Source organism: Salvelinus alpinus, chromosome 19 (genome assembly GCF_045679555.1).
Source record: "Salvelinus alpinus chromosome 19, SLU_Salpinus.1, whole genome shotgun sequence".
NCBI classification, from domain to species: domain Eukaryota; kingdom Metazoa; phylum Chordata; class Actinopteri; order Salmoniformes; family Salmonidae; genus Salvelinus; species Salvelinus alpinus.
This window is the reverse complement of record NC_092104.1, coordinates 40,079,129-40,105,228: the sequence shown is the minus strand read 5'-3', so window position 1 is coordinate 40,105,228 and position 26,100 is coordinate 40,079,129. Positions and strand designations below refer to the sequence as shown.

The window sequence follows — 26,100 nt, the reverse complement described above, 5'->3', positions numbered from 1 at the left end:
ACACTGTGCGCTGAGAGTTGGGAAGCAAGTTCAGGGAGTGAGTGTTTTAATAAAATAAACAGAACATGATACAAAACAAGAAACACGAACAGAACACAGACATGAAACTGAAACAGAAACAATAACACCTGGGGAAGGAACCAAAGGGAGTGACTATATAGGGAAGGTAATCAGGGAGGTGATGGAGTCCAGGTGAGTCTGAAGACGTGCAGGTGCGCGTAATAATGGTGACAGGTGTGCGCCATAACAAGCAGCCTGGTGACCTAGAGGCCGGAGAAGGAGCACACGTGACAAAAGTGTTTTAAAAAAGTACAGTGTTTTTTAATTGTTAAAATATGCTTACAATTATTAAAATTGTATAAAGCAATTATTCTTGTGTTGAATTGTGTTTGGGAAATAAAGATGACATGTTTGTAAAAAGTTAGTGGTAATATTTCATTCAGTATAGAACTTTGTAGGCGGCTTAATTTACTCCATACCAGGGGTAAGTGGTGCCAAGAGACCACTTTATTTGGACAAGCGATGTTTTCAAAAGTGTAATGTTTTCATGAATTCTGATTATTTTCAGAGATACACACCATCCTGGAATATATTTGAAGTTTTGGAATGGCCTAGTCGAAGTCCAGTCCTAATCCCATTTGAGATGTTGTGACAGGACTTGAAACGAGCAGTTCATGCTTGAAAACCCACAAATGTTACTGAGTTAAAGTAGTTCTGCATGAAAGAGTGGTCCAAAATTCCTCCAAAGCGAAGTGAGAGATTGATCAACAACTACAGGAAGCATTTGGTTGCAGTCATTGCAGCTAAAGGTGGCACAACCAGTTACTGAGTGTAAGGGGGCAATTACCTTTTCACACAGGGGAATTGGGTGTTGCATAACTTTGTTAATTAAATAAATAAAATAAGTATACATTGTTTTATTTGTAAACTCAGGTTCCCTTGATCTAATATTAGGTTTTGGTTAAAGATCTGATAACATTAATTTAAAAAAAAAATATGCAAAAATACAGAAATCAGAAGGGGGGCAAGCACTTTTTCACGGCACTGTATGTAGATATCTTTGTCAGAAAGAACGCTATATTTCCCTTAATGGAGTGATGCTGAATGTAAGAACCACTCAACTTACCCCGCTCTCCCCTAAGTGGTACCACATGTGGGCCTGCCTCAGGGTTTATAGAGATCCCTAAATCTCATTGGAGGAAGATGACAGGTTAACCCTGGACAGAAGGTCTGAGACGGAGCTGGGCCCCAGAAGGTACTGGAACACGAGCTTAGCATCAGTAGAGTACAGCGACCCCCTGGCCTCTACATCAAATCAAAGTTTATTTGTCACATGCTTCGTAAACAACAGGTGTAGACTAACAGTGAAATGCTTACTTACACAACAATGCAGGGAGAGAAAAAAAGAGATAGAATAGAAAAATAATAACACAATAAATAAATACACAATGAGTAACGATAACTTGGCTATATACGCTGAGTGTACAAAACACCTACTCTTTCCATGACATAGAATGACCAGGTGAATCCAGGTGAAAGCTATGATCCCTTTTTGATGTCACCTGTTAGGTCCACTGCAATCAGTGTAGATGAAGGGGAGGAGACAGGTTAAATAAGGATTTGAGACAATTGAGTCATGGATTGTGTATGTGTGTCATTCAGAGGGTGAATAGGCAAGACAAAAGATGTGTGTCTTTGAACAGGGTATGGTAGTAGGTGCCAAGTGCACCGGTTTGAATGTGTCAAGAATTGCAATGTTCCTGGGTTTTTCACTCTCAACAGTTTCCTGTGTGTGTCAAGAACGGTTCACCACCCAAAGACATCCAGCTAACTTGACACAGCTGTGGGAAGAATTGGCGTCAACAAGGGCCAGCCTCCCTGTGGAATGCTTTTGACACCTTGTAGAGTCCATGCCCTGATGAATTGAGGCTGCGTTGATTGCAAACACGACTGTGTTGGTGTGTGTGGACCATGATAATTCCTTAGTGATGTGGACAACGAGGAACTTGAAGCTCTCTATCTGCTCCACTATAGCCCCGATTATGTGGATGAGGGCGTGCTCGGCCTTCCATTTCCTGTGGTCCACGATCAGCTCCTTTGACTTGCTGACGTTTAGGGAGAGGTTGTTGTCCTGGCACCACACTACCAAGTCTCTGACCTCCTCCCTGTAGACTGTCTCATCATTGTCGGTGATCAGGCCTACCACCGTCACATCGTCGGCAAACTTAATGATGGTGTTGCAGTTGTGGGCGGCCACTCAGTCATGAGTGAACAGGGAGTACAGGAGGGGACTAAGCACTCACCCCTGAGGGGAACCCATGTTCAGGGTCATCGTGGCGGATGTGTTGCTGTCCACCCTCACCACCTGGAGGCTGCCCGTCAGGAAGTCCAGGATCCAGTTGCAGAGGGAGGTGTCTAATCACAGGATCTTTAGTTTAGTGATGAGTTTGGAGGGCACTATGGTGTTGAACGCTGAGCTGTATGCACACTATTCTTATGTACAGTGGGGAGAACAAGTATTTGTTACACTGCCGATTTTGCAGGTTTTCCTACTTACAAAGTATGTAGAGGTCTGTAATTTTACACTTCAACTGTGAGAGACGGAATCTAAAACAAAAATCCAGAAAATCACATTGTATGATTTTTAAGTAATTAATTTGCATTTTATTGCATGACATAAGTATTTGATACATCAGAAAAGCAGAACTTAATATTTGGTACAGAAACCTTTGTTTGCAATTACAGAGATCATACGTTTCCTGTAGTTCTTGACCAGGTTTGCACACACTGCAGCAGGGATTTTGGCCCACTCCTTCATACAGACCTTCTCCAGATCCTTCAGGTTCCGGGGCTGTCGCTGGGCAATACGGACTTTCAGCTCCCTCCAAAGATTTTCTATTGGGTTCAGGTCTGGAGACTGGCTAGGCCACTCCAGGACCTTGAGATGCTTCTTACGGAGCCACTCCTTAGTTGCCCTGGCTGTGTGTTTCGGGTCGTTGTCATGCTGGAAGACTCAGCCACGACCCATCTTCAATGCTCTTACTGAGGGAAGGAGGTTGTTGGCCAAGATCTCGCGATACATGGCCCCATCCATCCTCCCCTCAATACGGTGTAGTCGTCCTGTCCCCTTTGCAGAAAAGCATCCCCAAAGAATGATGTTTCCACCTCCATGCTTCACGGTTGGGATGGTGTTCTTGGGGTTGTACTCATCCTTCTTCTTCCTCCAAACACGGCGAGTGGAGTTTAGACCAAAAAGCTCTATTTTTGTCTCATCAGACCACATGACCTTCTCCCATTCCTCCTCTGGATCATCCAGATGGTCATTGGCAAACTTCAGACGGGCCTGGACATGCGCTGGCTTGAGCAGGGGGACCTTGCGTGCGCTGCAGGATTTTAATCCATTACGGCGTAATGGATTAATGGTTTTCTTTGAGACTGTGGTCTAATGGTTTTCTTTGAGACTGTTGTCCCAGCTCTCTTCAGGTCATTGACCAGGTCCTGCCGTGTAGTTCTGGGCTGATCCCTCACCTTCCTCATGATCATTGAGGAAAAATCGTCAGTGTATCAAATACTTGTTCTCCCCACTGTAGGTGTTGCTTTTGTCCAGGAAAGAGCAGTGTGGAGTGCAATAGAGATTGTGTCATCTGTGGATTTGTTGGGGCGGTATATGAATTGGAGTGGTTCCAGGGTGTCTGGGATGATGGTGTTGATGTGAGCCATGACCAGCCTTTCAAAGCATTTCATGGGTACAGATGTGAGTGCTACAGGGTGATAATCATTTACACAGGTTATCTTGGCATTCTTGGGCACAGCGACTATGGTGGTCTGCTTGAAACATGTAGGTATTACAGACTGGGGCAGGGAGAGGCTGAGAATTTCAGTGAAGACACTTGCCAGCTGGTCAGAGCATGCGCTGAGTAAGTGTCCTGGTAATCCGTCTGGCCCTGCAGCCTTGTGAATGTTAATCTGTTTAAGGTCTTACTCACATTGGCTACGGTGATCGTGAACAGCTGGTGCTCTCATGCATGATTCAGTGTTGCTAGCCTCGAGGCAAGCATAGAAGGTATTTCAATTGTCTGGTAGGCTTACATCATTGGACAGCTTGCGGTTGGGTTTCCCTTTGTAATCTGTAATAGTTTGCAAGCCCTGCCACATCCAATAAGCGTCAGATCTTGTGGAGTAAGATTCGATCTTGGTCCAGTATTTACGCTTTGCCTGTTTGAAGGTTTCTTCGGAGGGCACAGCGGGATTTCTTATAAGCGTCGGGATTAGTGTCCCGCTGCTTGAAAGTCGGCAGCTCTAGCCTTTAGCTCAGTGCGGATGTTGCCTGTAATCCATGGCTTCTGGCTGGGGTATGTACATACGGTCACTGTGGGGACGACATTATCGATGCACTTATTGATGAAGATGGTGACTGATGTGGTAAACTTCTCAATGCCATCGGATGAATTCCGGAACATATTCCAGTTTGTGCTAGCGAAACAGTCCTGTAGCTTAGCATCCGCTTCATCGGACCACTTCCATATTGAGCTCATCACTGGTACTTCCTATTGAAATTTTTGCTTGTGAACAGGAATCAGGTGGATAGAGTTATGGTCAGATTTGCCAAATGGAGGTTGAGGGAGAGCTTTGTACGTGTCTATGTGTGTGGAGTAAAGGTGATCTAAAGTTGTTTTGCCTCTAGTTGCACAGGTGACATGCTGGTAGAAATTAGGTAAAATGGATTTCAGTTTTCCTGCATTAAAGTCACCGGTCACTGCGACTGGGAGACCCATGAGGCGGTGCACAATTGGCCCAGCTTCGTCCGGGTTAGGGAAGGGTTTGGACGGCTGGGATGTCCTTGTCCCATTGCGCTCTAGTGACTCCTTGTGGTGGCCCGGCTATGCACGCAGGCTGACTTCGGTCGCCAGTTGTACGGTGTTTCCTTCAACACATTGGTGTGGCTGGCTTCCGGATTAAGCGAGCAGTGTGTCAAGAAGTAGTGCGGCTTCGCAGGGTCATGTTTCGGAGGACGCATGGTTTTCGTCTTTCTCCTCTCCCGGGTCCTTACGGGAGTTGCAGCGATGGGACAAGACTGTAACTACCAATTGTATATCATGAAATGAGATAGGAAAAAGGGGTAAAAAGTACCAAAAAAGTTATTAATTAATCAAATAAAGTCACCGGCCACTGGGAGTGCCACCTCTGGGTGAGCATTTTCTTGTTTACTTATGGCACTATACAGCTCGTTAAGTGTAGTCTTAGTGCCAGCATTGGTTTGTGGGAGTAAATAGACAGCTACAAAAAATATAGATGAAAACTCTCTTGGTAAGTAGTATGGTCTGTGATTGCCTCCTGTAGCTGAGGGACGGGAACCATGTCCAGTTCACGCATCTCAGGAATACTTTAGTCAACCACTCCTACACCACTCTATTTAAAACCGGTGTAATCGGTCCATTTCATCCCTTCTCTTCAACTCTGTCTCTCTTGTCAGATCTTTGGGGAGACAGAGCCGGTGCGGATGACATCGGAGGGCTCAGACTGTCGATGTAAGTGCATCATGAGGCCACTGAGCAAGGATGCGTGCCAGCATCTGAGGAGCGGAAAAGCACGGGTGGAGGACTTCTACACGGTGGAGACCGTCAGCTCTGGATCGGACTGCAAGTGTTCCTGCACAGCCCCTCCCTCCTCCCTCAACCCCTGCGAGAATGAGTGGAAGATGGAGAAGCTGAAGAAACAGGCCCCAGAGCTTCTCAAGGTGACGGGAGGTGCAGCAGTAACAGACACTAACTGTAACTTGGTGGCAAAATAACCTTATAACTGTAAATGTTAGTAGTAAAATCAGGTAATTGACTGTGTAAAGACAGTGACAGAGACCCTGATTACATGTGTGTGGTTTGATCCTGAAGATACAGTATACGTAACCATGGGAGAAGCAGAAAGAGGATATCCCTGTAATTGTTCAAATGAAAGCTTCAAGGTGTCCCAGGTTGTTACACAGACAGTTCACTATGACATCACTGGATTGTCTGTCTGATATCCATCTGCTAATAACATCTCAGCACCTCTGAGGACCTTCATATCTGAAGCACACATTCCTTTTTCACTGGCAGTGAGAAGAGAGGAGGCACGCTATGTAGCATTTGAACAGAACAACCAGAACCAGATGTGTGATCTGACTGGATTTAGGCCTTCTGCACTCTTTTAAGGTCCTTACTACTGTGTCTGTACAGTGTCTGTTCCAGGTGCATAGGAGTAAAAAAAAAAAAAAAAAGAATACTGGAAGAGATGGAGACCCACACACTGTCCAAAACTGAGGCTTGAATGAAAAATAAACATGTTTATTAGAACATCACTGTGCCCCAAAAAAATGATAGTGCAAGAAATTGCATAAAGGAAAGGTGAAAACAAAACACAAACGTTTCGGCCCCAGGCCATCCTCAGTGGATTTAGACTTAGCCATAGATTAAGCCTGGTTGTTGTTTCGTGTTAATACTCTCCTCTGTGCTGTGGGTGTACAGCTCCATTCCATGGTGGACCTACTGGAGGGGACGCTGTACAGTCTGGACCTCATGAAGGTTCACTCCTACATCAATAAGGTGGTCTCCCAGATGAACACACTAGAGGAGGTAAGCACTAAAAAACAGCGTCCTGGTATAGTGGAACAAGTGCCACAATAACTAGGACATAAAACAAAAACCAGGGTACACTAGGTTTGCATGCCTTTCTCCATACTGTGTTTGAGTCTATTTGGGATCTTTCCAACGGTTCTAAGCTGTTAAAGCTGTCTATGGTCCTTTATGGAGACAGAGCTGATTAAATGGTTTGTGATTGGATACTAGTAACCCCCCCCCCTAAACTGCATGGCTACAGTAACCCTACAGTTATTCACTTCTCTAACAGGAAAATATGTACTAGAATGGGGAGAGTGATTTGTGTGACTGGCTCCGCCAGAGTACGAGTCACACAAAGTAACGTTTTTATAATCTATTTACAAAAGGGTTCCTTTTTGGTTAGAGTTATTTGCACATTTGTACAATGGACTGGTCTGATTCTTAGAACACGTCTGTTTCCCCAGACAATCAAGACCAACCTGACACGGGACAATGAGTTTGTAAGGGACAGCATGATCACTCTGACAAACCAGTTTAAGAGGTATGAGAACTACTCAAACATAATGATGAGCATCAAGAAGGAGATCTCCAGCCTGGGGCTGCAGCTACTGCAGAAAGACCAAACAGAGACCAAAGCTCAGGTAAGTGTGTCTCAAACAAATACACACACACACACAAAAACATTCTCACAAATTACACATCAAACACACACAAACGTTCACATGCCCACAGACGCACCGTAAATCACAGGCTTGAATGTTAATGTTAACAGGTCACCAATGATGAGAAAACCAAAGAGACCGTAAAAAAACCGAACAAAAAGTCCCCTGCATCCAAACCCCCTCCCAAGCCGCCCAAGGAAAAGGTTGTAAAACCCAAGAAAGAGAGCACCAAACCTGGGAAGCCCATCAAGCCTGACCCCACAGCCAAGGCCAAGGTGGCAGGGCACCAGCCGGGGGTAGTGAGGGGCATCACATACTACAAAGCAGCCAAGGTGGATGGGGACGGGCATGTCACAGGCGGTAAAGGTGAGAGAAAAGGGGCCGATACAGGGGGAGAGTTTGACCACTCTCTCTCCCAGCCCAGTGGGTATGGAGCCCCCTCACCCCTTAAGACAACATTAGAATGTGACTTCAGCTGAGTTAGCTGCGCTCAGCCAGCCTGTATGAGATCATTTATATGCTGTTCTAATGTGCTCAGACCCTATTGTGATTGTTATAAACTAAACCAATTAAAATGTAAGTTATACTCTTTTCTTTGGGGGGGGGGGGGGGGGGGGGTCTTCATTACATAATGCAGGATCTGCATTGCACCAGACTGATCTGGAGTCCCATAGAGCGGCACACAATTGGCCCAGCGTCGTCCGGGTTAGGGGAGGGTTTGGCCGGGGTAGGCCGTCATTATAAAATAAGAATTTGTTCTTAACTGACATGCCTAGCTAAATAAAAAAAAAATGAATACAAAAATATTTCAGATTCCCAACGGAGACAGATATTGTACATTCTATTTCTGTATAGAGCAAGCCATTTAGATTTGAATGAAAGATGATGTTCTTGCATAAGTGTAATTAAAGAGTGTAAATCTTCCTGCTACATGTATACTCTTGGCAGCTCTGCCAGAGGAAGTAAAACAGTGAATCCTTCATCTTGTAGATCACCAGATCCTCAGTACAAGACTTATCTTGCTGTTGTTTTTTAACAAAGCATGGCTTGGGCCATTGGAGGATCAAATTGCTTGTGTGCATTCAGCGAGCAGGAAATCCATTTTTTTGTATTGACATAATACATCGAGCTAATGGAATGCTGTTTCAATAACATTGCCACATCCATGACATGCCCCAGCTTCACGCCTAGCACACAATGTGTGGGAGAACCTCATCACTGTGCAGATGAAAGCTGACAAAACATTTCCTGACTCCTTCAAATCCTCTTTAAGTTTACAAAAAGGAAGAAGGACCAAGGCACTCTTCATATAATTAATAAAAATGCCTTTATTTGTATAGCATGTTCAATGGAACAAAGATTTTAAAACTCTGAAGCGTTTCGGCTGCATGGCCTTCGTCAGGGAGTACAAAGATATGATGATACAATGTCTTCTTTTAAACAAAGCATTTTCCAATCAACCCTGATTGAAGAGGGAGTGATTACAGAATAGTTAATACTCAATACCAAGCAAACCGGGAACATTCCCAGAACATTAGCTAAGATTCCCATTCATCTCTAGTTAGAGTTTTATCTAACATTAGTATGATAATGTCCCCAAAACTTTTTTTAATGTAATAAATATCTTTGGTTTGTTCTCCTAACATTCACAAAAATGTTGTGCACAACACCACAGAACATTCTCCAAATGTTCTCATTAGATTTCCAGGTAATGTAATAACACAATGTACAAGTAACGTTTCCCAGCAAACCAAAATTGGTTCTGTGAAAGTTCCCAGAACGTTGGTTAGGTTGTGGCTAGCCTCTGCCGAGTCCCCAACAACTGGAGGTTTTCAGGAGAAATGGAAAGAGAGCCTTCCGCTTTTGGACATTAACAAGGCGACACGCCATCTTAAAACCTTTTACTGCAGTGGGTTAAATCAGGGTCACACAGTGTTTCTTGGTAGTCTTAAACAAATCTACTTTGAAACAAAAGTATACACCTGTCACGAGAATTTTCAATCCACAATGATAATCATTAACAATGAATAGCTTTGACTAATACCCGAGGTTTGTAAGACCATGGGTATAATAATAATTAGGCAAAGACTCAGCTTATGCAAAAGGCTAGTACAGTTTATTCAGAGAACGTTCTAAAGTCAAGAATACAAAAATATCCATTTTATAGCTGCGCACATACTTCCACACAAACAGTAGGTGTCCTACGCACATACATACACACAAACAGTAAGTGAGTTTTATCCTTCTCCACAGTTCTCACCACTGTGTATCACTACCCAGCCGATAGTTCCATTCCCCCGAGATTAGGGAGACCTTGAGAAGTACTCCCTGTCCTCTCCCAAGTCTCTAAGAGGCCTAGCCAGGTTGGCTCCGAAGCTACGCCTTGCTCAGACAGTCTGTGTTTTTCCACTATACAGATACATTGTTTAACCTAATCCTGACTAAAACTACACACATCATCAGATTATAATTTTATGATTCTAATCAATGTCATACAATTATAAGGTTTCAGAGTGGAATTATTTCATCATTATCTTTCAACATTTAAATTATTTTATCAACACCTCACACACATGGTTGCCAAAATACAAAATATGCTCAGTTGTGATGACATTCATACAATGTTTAAGTTAGGTTGCACAGGACATTCCCTTAATTTTACAAGTATATTCTTGTGATATTCAAAGGTTGCACAGAACATTCCCACAATGTTGCATAATGTTCCACAATTTCCAAATAAGTCTGTTTCTACATTCATAGTATATTTGTTTTATGTTTAACATAATATTCCATTGATGTTCACACAATATACAGTACCAGTCAAAAGTTTGGACACACCCACTCATTCAATGGTTTTTCTTTATTGTAGAATAATAGTGAAGACATTGAGAGAATGTCAAGCGTGTGCAAAGCTGTCAAGGCAAAGGGTGGCTACTTTGAAGAATCCCAAATATAAAATATATTTTGATTTGTTTAACACTTTTTTTGGTTACTACATGATTCCATATGTGTTGATGTCGTCTATTATTCTACAATGTAGAAAATAGTAAAAAAAAAAGAAAAACCCTGGACTGAGTAGGTGTGCCCAGACTTTTGACTAGTACTCTACAGTTGACCTTGTCTTAGAGGTCCTCAGAACATGTTATATTTAAGTTTTACCTAATATTACCACTACATTCTCAGCATGCAAATGTGTAGCTCCTTAAAGCAGATTGGAATACATCCCAGTATGTTTCTCTACAGATTTCATGGCAATTTGCATTTGAGGACTGTATTGTAGGCCTACTACAGTGTGTAGGCCACACAGCATTTTAGTTTAGAGCACATTGGAACAGCCTTCAATCATACAGTAGAAACACAACTATATCTTTACACTTCATACACTGAAAATATGCACATGTGGCGTTTGAACCAGCAATGTTTGGTTCCCAATTCAGGTTTTTTATCTTCTGCTACACCAGAGAAGCTCTCTTACGCCTTCTTTTTTCAGTGTGGCAGTATGGTCAATCAGGAATTCCATTCTTCCTTTTTAGCCTTCTTACACATAACTAACCCAGGGATATACCCGATAACTGAGTTATTCACCATCACGTCACCCATCCTCTTTATATACGGCATACTGCTGGGCCCATATTTACAATGTATCCAAAACTATTGAGTGCTAATCTAGGATCAGTTTTGCTTTTCAGATCATGAAAAATAAGAGCCATGTCAAGCGACTCAAAGTAGGAATTATATTGGGTGTGTTTTTTAAAAAGTTGAACAGTCCATTTTTACACAATGTTTTATTTTTACAGTTAGTCTAAATTCTGCATTTCTGGCTAGATTAAAAAATCTGGATGAAATAAATACATCCTCTCTTTTAGTAGACTGTATCCGAGCCTCAATTCCACAGTTTTCCTCAAAAGAAACATGGTTAAAGAACATGTGGGATTGAACCTGCAATCCTCAAATCAGCAACCAAATCATTAATCCTCTGTGCCACCAGGAGATAACTGTGTCCTTGCAGGGTTTTTTCACTCTAATATGGTCAATCCGGAAACAGAACAAAATGTTTGAGTTATTAAAATATTCCCATCCTCTTCATATGCTGTGTACTTGTAACACTGTAACGCGATTTCAGTCTTGGAGGAGTGTTTTCTGACCGATTCTGCATTTGGTTAATGATGTTTGTCCTCCATGAGACACTGTAGACACGGAAGCCTATTTCACTTACTCAAAATCCCCAGAATTAATCTAAGATAACTCAAGAAATCTGTCATTCATTTAAAAAAATTGCAGATTATGTTTTAGTTGCGCAATTTTACATCTACAGTGCATTCGGAAAGTACTCAGACCCCTTCACTTTTTCCACATTTTGTTACATTACAGCCTTATTCTAAAATTGATTAAATTTGATTAAATTTTGATTATATTTTTCCCCCTCATCAATCTACACACAATACCCCATAATGATAAAGCGAAAACAGTTTTTTTTTAAATTTTGGCAAATGTATTAAAAACAGAAATACCTTATTTACATAAGTATTCAGACCCTTTGCTATGCGACTCGAAATTGAGCTCAGGTGCATTCTGTTTCCATTGACTATCTTGAGATGTTGCTTCAACTTGATTGGAGTCCACCTGTGGTAAATTCAATTGATTGGACAAGTTTTGGAAGGGCATACACCTGTCTATATAAGGTCCCAGAGTTGACAGTGCATGTCAGAATAAAAACCAAGCCACGAGGTCGAAGGAATTTTCCGAAGAGCTCTGAGACATTATCGTGCCGAGACACAGATCTGGCGAAGGGTACCAACATAAATTCTGCAGCATTGAAGGGCCCCAATATCACAGTGGCCTCAATCATTCTTAAATGGAAGAAGTTTGGAACCACCAAGACTCTTCCTTGAGCTGGCTGCCCGGCCAAACTGAGCAATCGGGGGAGAAGGGCCTTGGCCAGGGAAGTGACCAAGAACCCGATGGTCACTCTGACGGAGCTCCAGAGTTCCTCTGTGGAGATGGGAGAACCTTCCAGAAGGACAACCATCTCTGCAGAACTCCACCAATCAGGCCTTTAGGGTAGAGTGGCCAGGCGGAAGCCACTCCTCAATAAAATGACAGCCCGCTTGGAGTTTGCCAAAAGGCACCTAAGGGACTCTCAGTACCATGAGGAACAAGATTATATGGTCTGATGAAACCAAGATTGAACTCTTTGGCCTGAATGCCAAGCATCACATCTGGAGGAAACCAAGCACCGCTCATCACCTGGCCAAAACCATCCCTACGTTGAAGGATGGTGGTGGCAGCATCATGTTGTGGGGATGTTTTTCAGCGGCAAGGACTGGGAGACTAGTCAAGATCGAGGGAAAGATTGACGGAGCGAAGTACAGAGAGTTCATTGATGAAAACCTGCTCCAGAGCGCTCAAGACTTCAGACTGGGGGCGAAGGCTAACCTTCCAACAGGACAACGACCCTAAGCACACAGCCAATACAACGCAGGAGTGGCTTCAGGACAAGTCTCTGAGTGTCCTTGAGTGGCCCAGCCAGAGCCCGGTCTTGAACCCGATCGAACATCTCTGGAGAGACCTGAAAATAGATGTGCAGCAACGCTCCCCATCCAACCTGACAGAGCTTGAGAGGTTCTGCAGAGAAATACAAAATACAGGTGTGCCAAGCTTGTAGTGTCATACCCAAGAAGACTCGAGGGTGTAATCGCTGCCAAAGGTGCTTCAACAGAGTACTGAGTAAAGGCCTGAATACTATTTCAGTTTATTTTTATTAAATTTGCAAAAATGTCTAAAAACCTGTTTTTGCTTATCAATATGGGGTATTGTGTGTAGATTGATGGGGGGGTGTTTTAATCAATTTTAGAATAAGGCTGTAACGTAACAAATGTGGAAAAAGTGAAGGGGTCTGAATACTTTGCGAATGCACTTTAACTAAGTTGTTTGGTACAGTATTTCTCAGGTAAAAAAAATGTGCGACGTGTTGTCTTATGTAAACAAAGTCGTAGCCGCTGAGCAGGTCTGTCTCACTGTGTATGCTATTGTATAGAGAGCAATCACCGCAGCTGTTCACTCCATGTTAGTGGGCAAATGGATGTCGTCAAATCAAAACCCAACCTTAATTAACCCGTTGTGACACACAGATGTTACAAACTCCATTTAAGAGGAAACTGACTTTATGACCAAAATTATCCTATTTACACTGTAGTCAATGTTATCACTAGAATAACTGTTTCAGACTTGAATTGATGCAACATAGATTATTTTCTAAGGGATTTGTTGCTTTTTAAAGGCAGTCGCTCTTTAAGGAGCTAGACATTTGCATGCTGAGAATGTTGTGGTAATATTAGGTCAAACTTAAATATAACATGTCCTGAGGACCTCCAAGACAAGGTCAAATGAATATATTGTGAACATCAATGGAATATTATGTTAAACCTAAAACAAATATGCTATGAACGTCATAAAAACAGACTTATTTGGAAACTGTGGAACACTGTAAAACATTGTGGGAATGTTCTCTGCAACCTATGTGAATATCACAAGACTATTCTTGTAACATCCCAAACAACATGCATAACTTCATTAAATGTTCTGTGAACCTTGGAAGAGCTTAGACCAGATGTTCTGTCAACATTCTGACACCATTATAGGAATGTCTTGTGCAACCTAAAGTAAACATTGTATGAATGTCATCACACTTTTGTGTTTTGGGAACCTATAAAGAACTCAGAAGGGCTTTTTTGGTTAACATTCTTGCAACATCAAAGGTTTTGTGCACCCAGATAGGCTGACATTCAGATAATGTTTCTAACTGGACGGTTGAAGTGTTTTCGGAATCTCTTGTTATTTGCCCACAATGTTCCTACAACCTAAAGACACATTCTGGGAACATTTAAAGAACAGATTAAATGTGTTCTAGGAACGTTCTAGTAACATCAGGCTCAAGGTTCAGATGCACATATGCTGTTAGATCATGTGTTCTGCCATGCCTAGCCGTTTAGCCATACTTTGGTGAGTCCAGCCACCTTTGTCAATCCAGTGAAGCGAATCAGTTTACTTTCCATAATCTCTCACAAAGAACAGGAGGGCCTTGTGAATTGCATCTAGGTGAATTGCATCTATTAGATAAAAGACAATGTGGCTTTTCCTTCACCACAACAATACCTGTGATTTTGACTCTAGAGACCCACAGCACATTCTCTTATCTATGCCTGCCTCCTGATTCCTAAGGCTTTCCCTGACTCTCTATCTTGCTGTTAAGCCTTTAACAGATACATGTGGTCAGGTAGCGTGCACGGCTGGCACTATGAGGTTCAGAGAGCGAGTGTTGTGCAGATGCGCTGCTTATGTAGCAGGGAGAGGCGTTTTATCTCACATGTGTCTAGCAGCACAGGAAGTGAGAGTAGGCTAGGCTAGAACAGGATAGGACAGGATAGGATTAACTTTAATGTTCCAATGGGAAAATTGTCTTAGACACACAGTACTGCTGTATACACAATAAACACTGTACATTACACACTCAACATAATACATACATTGCACTTTACTCTTAGCATGATACACTTCTCATATAGCCACATACATAATACTTTGCATATTCCCTTATTCTGTCAGTGGCGTACTAACACACTTTACTTATTTGCTGTTTAGGTATTTGATGGACATGGGAATGAAGGAGTGCTTATACCTGTTCAGCTTACACATGAGGACCCTATAGCGTTTACTTGAGGGGAGGAGCGGATATTCAGAGTATAGTACATGGGAGGGATCTGAAATAATTTTTTCCGCGTGTCTGTTAACGGTCTGTTCAGAAATAGTGTTGCTTCACACCCATGACCTTCATGGCAGTTTGTATCAGGCGGGAAATTTGGGATTTCAGTTAGACTGATACATTTCCAGTAATATGAGTAACAGAGGCGAGCAGACTCAGCCTGCCCCTCTCCTCCTGGTACTGTCCTCTGTTCTGCTATTCTCTCTCCATGGCCAAGGATAAGAAAATGTCATGTGAGGGCTGTGGAATTCTGAATCCAAACAGACAGAGGCAGAGGCAGCAGGACTCACTTGGTTACAGAGGAGGGGACAGAGAAAGTGAGAGGAAGCTGGCATGCTCTGTGTGCTGCATAACTAATGCATTCCCCTTTGATGTGGCCCCGGGAAATCTCTGGTACTGTACAGTGTCTGTCTCTCTGACAGAGGTCTCAAAAGCAGCTCATACAGGGCCTGTGGCTCTGAGGCCCTATTTGACTAATTTAGCCAGTTAATTCTAATGAAAACTCGTGAAGACAAGGCCCCTCCAGAGTTTGATTTTGAGTAACTAAATTCCATGGCCTGCTTGCCAATACTTCATCCCTTTATCCTCAGACAACGCTGCCAAGACTCAAACCGTCCAACACGTCAAAGAGACACACTCGGAGGACGGAGGCGCTGAAATCATCTTGGAAACCATAAAGGGAACCACAGCTGAGTCGACAACTACTACAGAAACTGCTGTCACTACCACGACAACAATGGCAGCAACAACAACAACAGCCAGTACCACAATGCCATCTACTACCACTACCACCACCACCACCAGTGCAGCAGGAGTAGAGAGGCTAGACAGACCAGCTCCCACCATCATGCTCTTCCTGGACAACTCAGACAACAACAGCCGGCCAATCCTACACAGAGCAGGTAGCCTGACCAACACAATACCCTACTGTACACTACACTACACCCTATATCAACTGAATGTGCTCATTTACAACAATACTGACAGTCAATGCTATGACTCTGTTCAGTTCAGTAACAGATAAGCATGTAACGTTTAGCTGCCAGAATGTGTGACTGTGAAATTGGATGATTGGAAACTCATGCAGGCCATTATTTATCCAGTTTGTCTGGTAGTTTTTGTGTTGACTGTTTTGAGCTGTACTTGGCAGGGAAGATCCTAGACTGTGAGGGGACCCTGGCGTCTATCGAGCTCCCAGAGAAGCAGCACAGCTATGGGCGGAATGAGGGAGCCTGGATGAAGGATCCTCTGGCAAAGGACTCCAAGATCTACGTCACTAACTATTACTATGGCAACAACCTGGTGGAGTTCCGAAACCTGGACAACTTCAAGCAAGGTGGGCATGGCATAGAGAGATACATATTATAGACCAGGGTACCCCAACTAGCAGCCTGGGTATTTATTTGAATTGTTGGACATAAGACTGTAAAAACAACAGCAAATTGATCCAAGTGATTTTAATTTTGGAAATCTGTTACAAAGTATTCTCATGCAAAATAGAGAGATACAGTTGAAGTCAGAAGTTTACATACACCTTAGCCAAATACATTTAAACTCAGTTTTTCACAATTCCTAACATTTAATCCTAGTAAAAATTCCCTGTCTTAGGTTAGTTAGGATCACCACTTAATTTTAAGAATGTGAAATGTCAGAATAATAGTAGAGAGAATTATTTATTTCAGCTTTTCTTTCTTTCATCACATTCCCAGTGGGTTAGATGTTACTCAATTAGTATTTGGTAGCATTGCCTTTAAATTGTTTAACTTGGGTCAAGTGTTTCGGGTAGCCTTCCACAAGCTTCCCACAATAAGTTGGGTGAATTTTGTCCCATTCCTCCTGACAGAGCTCGTGTAACCGAGTCAGGTTTCTAGGCCTCCTTGCTCACACACACTTTGTCAGTTCTGCCCACAAATTTTCTATAGGATTGAGGTCAGGGCTTTGTGATGGCCACTCAAATACCTTGACTTTGTTGTCCTTAAGCCATTTTGCCACAACTTTGGAAGTATGCTTGGGGTCATTGTCCATTTGGAAGACCTATTTGCGACCAAGCTTTAACTCCTTGACTGATGCTCCCTCCCTCCCCTCAGACTGACCATCAGATGCAGGCCATCAGTCCAGTAAAAACAATAAGCAAATAATTATGCCTCACAGGTAATACAACAAATGATCTATTACCAGTGTTATCATACGCCTAACATTTTTTAAATATAATTTTTTAATGGTCTGAGAAGAACAACATTGGCAGGACAATTCAAGCGTAGTCAATATGCAGTGATAATGTATTGGGCCTATAGCCTACTGCACAAACCTAATTGCAACAGAACTGTTTTTAATTGGTTAGTGTTGCATAAACGTAAGTTTTTGAAGTCCTTCTTTGTCTGAGCGGTAGATCTGGCTTGCATTTTGACTCAAAGTGATCTTGACTCAGAAAAGGTTGGTGACCACTGCTCTACAGTGACCCATGAAATGTAGTGAGTCTATACACTATAGAAGCTTGAGACTCAAACTCGCAGGTTTTAGTTGTCATACTGTGCTTTTCATTCCACACACAAAGTTCCTAAAACAGCTGGGTGGGAAAAATCCACCCCTTCTTGCACTAGTAATTGGAGAGAGAAATAGGATTACTCCTCTTAACTGACTGGGTAAAATGATCTTTCTCACAGGACTAGCCTGGTTGATTTAGAGGTGTTAGGACAATGTTTTTTGAAACTCACTAACATCTTGCTAAGCGTACAGAGATTTTGCTCTGATATCCAGTAGGGTGGTGAGTTCACAGCAGCGTGCGGATGGCTAGGTATCTCTATGAGTGGCTGTGATCCCTGCTTAGGCAGGGCTGGCCTCTCATTTGAACTGGCCATAGCTGAGGGATTAGAGGCATGGGCTGGCCTCGGGGGGGAAAAGTGCTGTGCTATGGGGTTGTTTTTGTCCTTCGCTGCAGCTTCATTCATTATCTAAATCACACTTCCTGAGGTGGAAATGTAAGCGAGCAGATGTGACCAGATATGAGTGTAACCCTAATAACAGAACATCTGTTTGGACAGCAGGGAGTGGGATAGTAAAACAGAAACGAATCAGTCTCTCATGTGAAACAATTGTATAAACTTTTATGGAACTATTAAAATGTTTGTGTGTGTGTGACACCTGTGAAACCCAGAATGACTTGATTTATTCTTAATTTTACATGATGTTAGCATAATGTCTGGGGGGGGGCAACATGGTATGTAGTTAGCGCTCGCTAAACATGTATATATTTGGTCCTGTTAGGTCGTTGGAGCAACCTCTTCAAACTGCCTTACAACTGGATCGGCACAGGCCATGTGGTGTACAACGGAGCATTTTACTACAACAGAGCTTTCACCAAGAACATCATCAAGTACGACCTGAGGATGCGCTACGTGGCCGCCTGGACCCTCCTGCATGACGTGGTTTACGAGGACACCACCCCCTGGAAGTGGAGAGGTCACTCGGACATTGACTTTGCCGTGGACGAGAGTGGGCTGTGGGTGATCTACCCTGCCACGGACTATGACTACTCTCAGCAGGAGGTGATTGTCATCAGTAAGCTGGACCCTGGGGATCTGTCCATGAAGAAGGAGACCACCTGGAGGACGGGCCTGAAGAGGAACTCCTACGGGAACTGCTTCATCATCTGTGGGGTGCTGTACGCTGTGGACGTCTATAACCAGAAGGAAGGGGAGGTGAACTATGCCTACGACACCCACACCAACTCAGAGGCTATCCCTCGTCTGCCCTTTACCAACGAATACGCCTACACCACCCAGATCGACTACAATCCCAAGGAGAAGGTCCTGTACGCCTGGGACAATGGACACCAGATCACATATAACATACACTTTGTTGACCAATGAGCATAGGGGTTTTGCTCTCAGGTAAAGTATAGGCCATCAGCACCATGACAAGGTCACTATCCCCATAGAGATTAAGAGAGATAATCAGTAATAGATGTGGTAAAGAGGTCAATGGAACGTAGACCGTGGGGATAGAAGAAGGACACCGGATTGGGGCACATTCAAATCTGATCTAAGGAAGTGGATATTCATCAAGTCCATTATCATTGATGTATTGTAACAGGCCTACAATGTGGTTACGAAAGTCCAATTTTGATATATTTGGTTGTTTTTGCTGCATAACATTTAGAAGTAGTCCCTGTTCAGGTTTAGAAGAAGTAATTGCTAAATGGTAACTCCCGTTCGAATAAGCTGGTAGCGTAGCTAGCACTGAGAAATCGGTGGTGGTAGTCAATGTTGTTTTTAACTGTAAGGCAGTTCATTGGTGATGATGACATGAACATGTGTTGGGGTTGACATCCATACAGCATGATACTCTGATTTTCACCTTAACATATAGTGAAATACACATATAAACAATAGCCTAAATGTAGGTTCATTTTAATGGGGGGCAGTGAGGAGATTCTGATCTTTCCCCCGGGCGTTTCCATGGCATTTTCATTGTTTTGGTCAAGTTCCATTGACCTCTTTACCGGATCTATGGACAGTCCAGCAGCGCCCATATTAGATTCAACAGCCAACATTCCTCTTTCAATGCATACTAACCAATACACTTGACAGCATACCATGCGCTTACACAACAAGGTTCCTGGTCAATGTGGACTCTATATTGGGATGCTATTGTAAATCACGAATGGCTCATTTATTCCACCCATTTGATTTTTATGGCCCATCAAACTCTATCCTGTCACCTAGCACTATGATCATCTGTAATTGTCATTTCAGGCCTATTGATGATGTTCGTTTTTTAACTTGTATAAATGTTGCTGCGTACTGTAGTGTTAACTGTTAAAATTGTTTCTTTCAGTGAGGATGAGGGATGCTTTGAATATACAGTACCAGTCAAATGTTTGGAGTTTTTATTTATTTTTACTATTTTCTACCTTGTAGAATAATAGTGAAGACATCGAAACTATGAAATAACACATGGAATCATGTAGTAACCAAAAAAAGTGTGAAACAAATCAAAATATATTTTATGTTTGAGATTCTTCAAAGTAGCCACCCTTTGCCTTGAAGAGCATTGCACACTCTTGGCATTCTCTCAACCAGCTTCATGAGGTAGTCACCTGGAATGCATTTCAATTATTATAATTTTTTTAACCTTTATTTAACTTAAGAACAGTTAAGAACAAATTCTTATTTTCAATGACGGCATAGGAACAGTGGGTTAACTGCCTTGTTCAGAGACGGAAGGACAGATTTTTACCTTGTCAGCTCAGGGATTTGATCTTGCAACTTTCCGGTTACTAGTCCAACGCTCAAACCACTAGGCTACCTGCCAGTGTACCTTGTTAAAAGTTAATTTGTGGAATTTCTTTCCTTCTTAATGCGTTTGAGCCAATCAGTTGTGACAAGGTAGGGGTGGTATACAGAAGATAGCCCTATTTGGTAAAAGACCAAGTGCATATTATGGCAAGAACAGCTCAAATAAGCAAAGAGAAACGACAGTCCATCATTACTTTAAGACATGAAGGTCAGTCAACCCCAAAAATGTCAAGTACTTTGAAAGTTTCTTCAAGTGCAGTCACAAAAACCATCAAGAGTTATGATGAAACTGGCTCTCATGAGGACCGCCACAGGAACGGAAGACACAGAGTTACCTCTGCTGCAGAGGATAAGTTCATTAGAGTTAACTGCACCTCAGATTGCAGCCCAAATAAATGCTTCACAGAGTTCAAGTAATAGTCACATCTCAACATCGACTGTTCAGAGGAGACTGCATGAATCAGGCCTTCGTGGTTGAATTGCTGCAATTAAACGACTACTAAAGGACACCAATAAGAAGAAGAGACTTGCTTGGGCCAAGAAACACGAGCAAAGGACATTATACCGGTGGAAATCTGTTCTTTGGTCTGATGAGTCCAAATTTGAGATTTTTGGTTCCAACCACTGTGTCTTTGTGAGACGCAGAGTAGGTGAACAGATGATCTCCGCATGTGTGGTTCCCACCGTGAAACATGGAGGACGAGGTGTGATGATGTGGGGGTACTTTGCTGGTGACACTGTCAGTGATTTATTTAGAATTCAAGGCACACTTAACCAGTATGGCTACCACAGCATTCTGCAGCGATACGCCATCCCATCTGGTTTGAGCTTAGTGGGACTATCATTTGTTTTTCAACTGTACAATGACCAACATACCTCCAGGCTGTGTAAGGGCTATTTGACCAAGAAAGAGAGTGATGGAGTGCTGAATCAGATGACCTGGCACCACAACCACCCGACCTCAACCCAATTGAGATGGTTTAGGATGAGTTGGACGGCAGACTGAAGGAAAAGCAGCCAACAAGTGCTCAGCATATGTGGGAACTCCTTCAAGACTGTTGGAAAAGCATTCCAGGTGAAGCTGGTTGAGAGAATGCCAAGAGTGTGCAAAGCTTTCATCAAGGCAAAGGGTGGCTACTGAAGAGTTTGAAGAGTTCCCACATGTTTAACACTTGTTTTGCTTACTACATATGTGTTATTTCATAGTTTAAGTTTTCACTATTATTCTACAATGTAGAAAATAGTCAAATAAAGAAAAACCCTTGAATTAGTAGGTGTGTCCAAACTTTTGACTGGTACTGTATATGAACTCACAAAAACAATATAAACGAGTTTCTAAACTGAAGATTTTGTATTCACTTGTAATTTTCCAGAAATGTATACTTCATATCTCCATTGTTGTTGCTTTGCATACATTTTGTAAAAAGTTATATGTTAATTTTTTGTTTGAATGAAAACTATACGGTTGTTGCTGCTAGTAACATTTACACGGTCACTACATCTGTCATCATCATTTTGGCGTATTTGTAAACCGTTACTTCATAGGAAATTAACTGTCATGGAGGTCAATTATGTAAATGCATACAGATGTACAGTACCGTCTTCTAAAGGAATTATAATCCATCAACCTCTGACAGTTTCTGATCTACGATGAGTCATAAATGATTGTACCTGCATGTAGTGCATGTACTGTCGTTGTGAAGAGTTATGAAGACCACTAATTCAAATAAAGTTTTGCATAAATATCTTTAGAGCATTTTACTATCATATTTGATTTATTTTGAAACAACCACTTTAATGACTAGTACGTATTTTGAATCTATTTTGATGGTTTGGTTAAGTTTACACAGAAAAGTGCATGACTAATTACAGCACTGCAGTTTTTTTATTCGTAATGTCACAGTCTTTGATAAACAATTTTTGACAGAAAGGATTTTAATTTGGAAATGTTCTAAACTCAGCAAAAAAAGAAACACCCTCTGTCAACTGCGTTTATTTTCAGCAAACTTAACATGTGTTAATATTTGTATGAACATGACAAGATTCAACAACTGAGACAAAAACTGAAGTTCGACAGACATGTGACTAACAGAAATGGTATAATGTGTCCCTGAACAAAGGGGGGGTGGTCATAATCAAAAGTAACAGTCAGTATCTGGTGTGGCCACCAGCTGCATTAAGTACTGCAGTGCATCTCTTCCTCATGGACTGCACCAGATTTGCCAGTTCTTGCTGTGAGATGTTACCCCACTCTTCCACCAATGCATCTGCAAGTTCCCGGACATTTCTGTGGGGAATGGCCCTAGCGCTCACCCTCCGATCCAACAGGTCCCAGACGTGCTCAATGGGATTAAGATCCGGGCTCTTCGCTGGCCATGGCAAAACTCTGACATTCCTGTCTTGCAGGAAATCACTCACAGAACGAGCAGTATGGCTGGTGGCATTGTCATGCTGGAGGGTCATTCCCTGCAGGAAGGGTACCACATGAGGGAGGAGGATGTCTTCCCTGTAATGCACAGCGTTGAGATTGCAGGCAATGACAACAACCTCAGTCCGATGATGCTGTGAAACACCGCCCCAGACCATGACGGACCCTCCACCTCCAAATCGCTCCAGAGTACAGGCCTCGGTGTAACGCTCATTCCTTCAACGATAAACGCAAATCCGACCATCACCCCTGGTGAGACAAAACCGCAACTCATCAGTGAAGAGCACTTTTTGCCAGTCCTGTCTTATCCAGCGACGGTGGCTTTGTGCCCATAGGCTACGTTGTTGCCGGTGATGTCTGGTGAGGACCTGCCTTACAACAGGCCTACAAGCTCTCAGTCCAGCCTCTCTCAGCCTATTGCGGACAGTTTGAGCACTGATGGAGGGATTGTGCATTCCTGGTGTAACTCGGGCAGTTGTTGTTGCCATCCTGTACCTGTCCCGCAGGTGTGATGTTCGGATGTACCGATCCTGTGCAGGTGTTGTTACACATGGTTTGCCACTGCGAGGATGATCAGCTGTCCGTCCTGTCTCCCTGTAGCGCTGTCTTAGGCGTCTCACAGTACGGACATTGCAATTTATTGCCCTGGCCACATCTGCAGTCCTCATGCCTCCTTGCAGCATGCCTGAGGCGTACACGCAGATGAGCAGGGACCCTGGGCATCTTTCTTTTGGTGTTTTTCAGAGTCAGTAGAAAGGCCTCTTTAGTGTCCTAAGTTTTCATAACTGTGATCTTAATTGCCTACCGTCGGTAAACTGTTAGTGTCTTAACGACCGTTCCACAGGTGCATGTTCATTAATTGTTTATGGTTCATTGAACAAGCATGGGAAACAGTGTTTAAACCCTTTACAATGAAGATCTGTGAAGTTATTTGGATTTTTACGAATTATCTTTGAAAGACAGGGTCCTGAAAAAGGGACGTTTCTTTTTTTGCTGAGTTTATTACTACGCACAACCAGTTGTGCTTGTCTCTGTGCTATGGATGACGTTTTAAAAAATCCACTTTTAAATATTGCTGTGAGAAGTCCAAATGTGCACAGGCAGACCCAGTGGATGCCATGGGGAGCAGGACTTTCCCTGCCCAATGTTATGTGTTGACAGGACGCAGTTGAATGACTCGATGATTCCTCTTGAGTTTTTTGTGTGTGGTTAACTCTCCCTGAATAGCACCACAAACTCACTCTCATGAGTTGTGTTTTGTTCCAGGACAAAGGTCACTCGGCTCTGCTTGATTGGAAGTCCAAGTGCACTAAAGGAGCCGGCCTGCCCTGAGGTCATGGTAACAAGGGTTGGGCAGGATGATTGGCTGGCTCGGGATGTGAAATTCTTCAACTTTAGCTCTGAACTCTGAGCCAGGCAATGCTGGAGGGAGGAGTGGAAATGGAGCATGAGATAAATGTATAAGGGGTGTGGTCCTCTCATGTGGTCCTCATTTGGGAACACGAACCACCCCCTCAACAACGCTATTTAAAGTACAGCTTTGCACACAATGTTGTAATTTTCGTCGCCTAATACAACCAATACTTCCATCGCAAGATTGAGAGGTACCACATTTCTGTGTAATGAACTCTGTTTTATGGTTTTGTTAATAGCTGATTGCTAGCTAACTCCAATGGTACAGTGAGATGCTAACATGTTGTTGTCATGCAACATGGGACAATGATGGTCAGTCAAAGTTTTGTAATGAGGAACAGTGAGAATTCACATGACTCAGGGTGCTGAGGTCCCATTGTCTAACATAAAGGCTCTCCTGTTACTCAAAGTGATCCTGTTCACATCAACAGGGCCTCCTGCTCCGGTGATGACCCTGTTCACGATCACAGTCCAATTCAACCGTGTCAAATTAGCCTCAAATATGCAGCACTGTATCCTTCCTGACACTAGAGCTTAAGTGTCACAGGACCGGAGATCACCTGAGTCGGCTGTTGATAAAAGCAGCGGATGTATAGCTTTATTTACATGGACAGGAATGGATTGGGTTAATGTTGAGAAAGCTTGTCCTCCAAGACCCTCTACAGGGCCTTTTTTCAATGATGATGTCACACACACCCGCTATAGAGACCTTTGCATGTTCTACACGCATGTCTAGCTCCACACCCTGTTCCAAACGAGTGCACAGAGACCTCTCGGTGTATTAGTCTCATTATGGACATATAGGAAATGCACATCTCCAGCCATGAAAACCCCAGAGTCACTGAGCTCTGAAACATGAACAGAGAAAATGACATGATGATTGACGGGCCAGATATTTTGTGATCTGTAGCAAATCATATGGCCAGAGATTTTTCTGGCACATAAACTTTAAGTGAGGTTGACAAGAACAATTCATATGCCGTTCAAAAAAATCAGGTGGGAGAGCAAAGCAACGATTGACAACTGAATCTGAGGATGAGATCATCCAAGAACTACTATAGACATTAGATCTCTATGGAGAGACATTGAACAGAACACTGCACACAAAACACATTGTAGAGTTTTATAAGCTCAGCAAAAATGTATCCATTCCACGTAAATGATTAAGTTCTGAGTAAATATTTTAATTCCTATCGATAACACATTGCTAACACATTCCACCATTGCTGACTAAATTAAATGTGTTGAGGAAACAGAGCTCATGAAAGCTTATGCTAGTCCAGAACAATATGTGCAGTCTCAACATGACTTTAATTAAGATCCCACAGGCTATTTCCTGCAGCCAGTCAGTCACTTGAAAAGCAGTTGATTGAGCAGGATGTAGGGAGCAGGACTGGGACAGTGAACTATGAGCGCAGGCCAAAGCCTTTTATAATGAGGAAGGTGAATGGCACTCATGATTAGCTGTCTTGTCGTCAAACCTGTAGGCTTTATTAGCTCTAATGTGCAAGACATGGCCCAGAGGTCTCATACTCAATAACTATCCAATTAAAGGTATTAAGTGCCTTCCCCTTCACTTGTCTGTGGGAGTTGGCACACATTCAATTATGTCCCATGCTAGTTTTAGAGGGGGCTTTCCTGCAGTCTAGCCTAGTGGTCTAAAGAGAGCACTAAGGGAAGCCATTGTATCAGACACAATGGACTCTTTGGAGATTATCAAGGAGGAGTGGTTGTGTCGGGACCTTGGCAACACATATTGTAGCAGAGCATCAGCCTCAGGCACAGAGACTCCTACTCAGGCTCAGGCTGGTATGCGCTTGCTGCTATGCACTGCAGGGCATGTACAGTGAGCACACTGGAAACATCAGTTGTGGAAAGAAATCTTCCAAATGAATCACAATGTTTAGCTGTTGGATCAGAGGCGTTGGAGGATTGCAAAGAAAAT

General features: G+C 42.8%; 1 protein-coding gene across 1 annotated transcript in view; it reads left to right on the top strand.

The window, feature by feature from the left end:
* Positions 1-22,061, top strand: part of LOC139545574 (olfactomedin-like protein 2A) — a 29,052-nt gene extending 6,991 nt beyond the window's left edge. The window contains exons 2-8 of the mRNA XM_071353510.1: positions 5,474-5,737; positions 6,501-6,608; positions 7,058-7,234; positions 7,366-7,621; positions 15,608-15,919; positions 16,168-16,353; positions 18,282-22,061. Of these exons, the coding sequence (XP_071209611.1) occupies positions 5,474-5,737; positions 6,501-6,608; positions 7,058-7,234; positions 7,366-7,621; positions 15,608-15,919; positions 16,168-16,353; positions 18,282-18,886 (1,908 nt within the window). The 3' untranslated portion in view covers positions 18,887-22,061. The remainder of the gene's footprint in view (positions 1-5,473; positions 5,738-6,500; positions 6,609-7,057; positions 7,235-7,365; positions 7,622-15,607; positions 15,920-16,167; positions 16,354-18,281) is intronic.
* Positions 22,062-26,100: the final 4,039 nt, after the last annotated feature.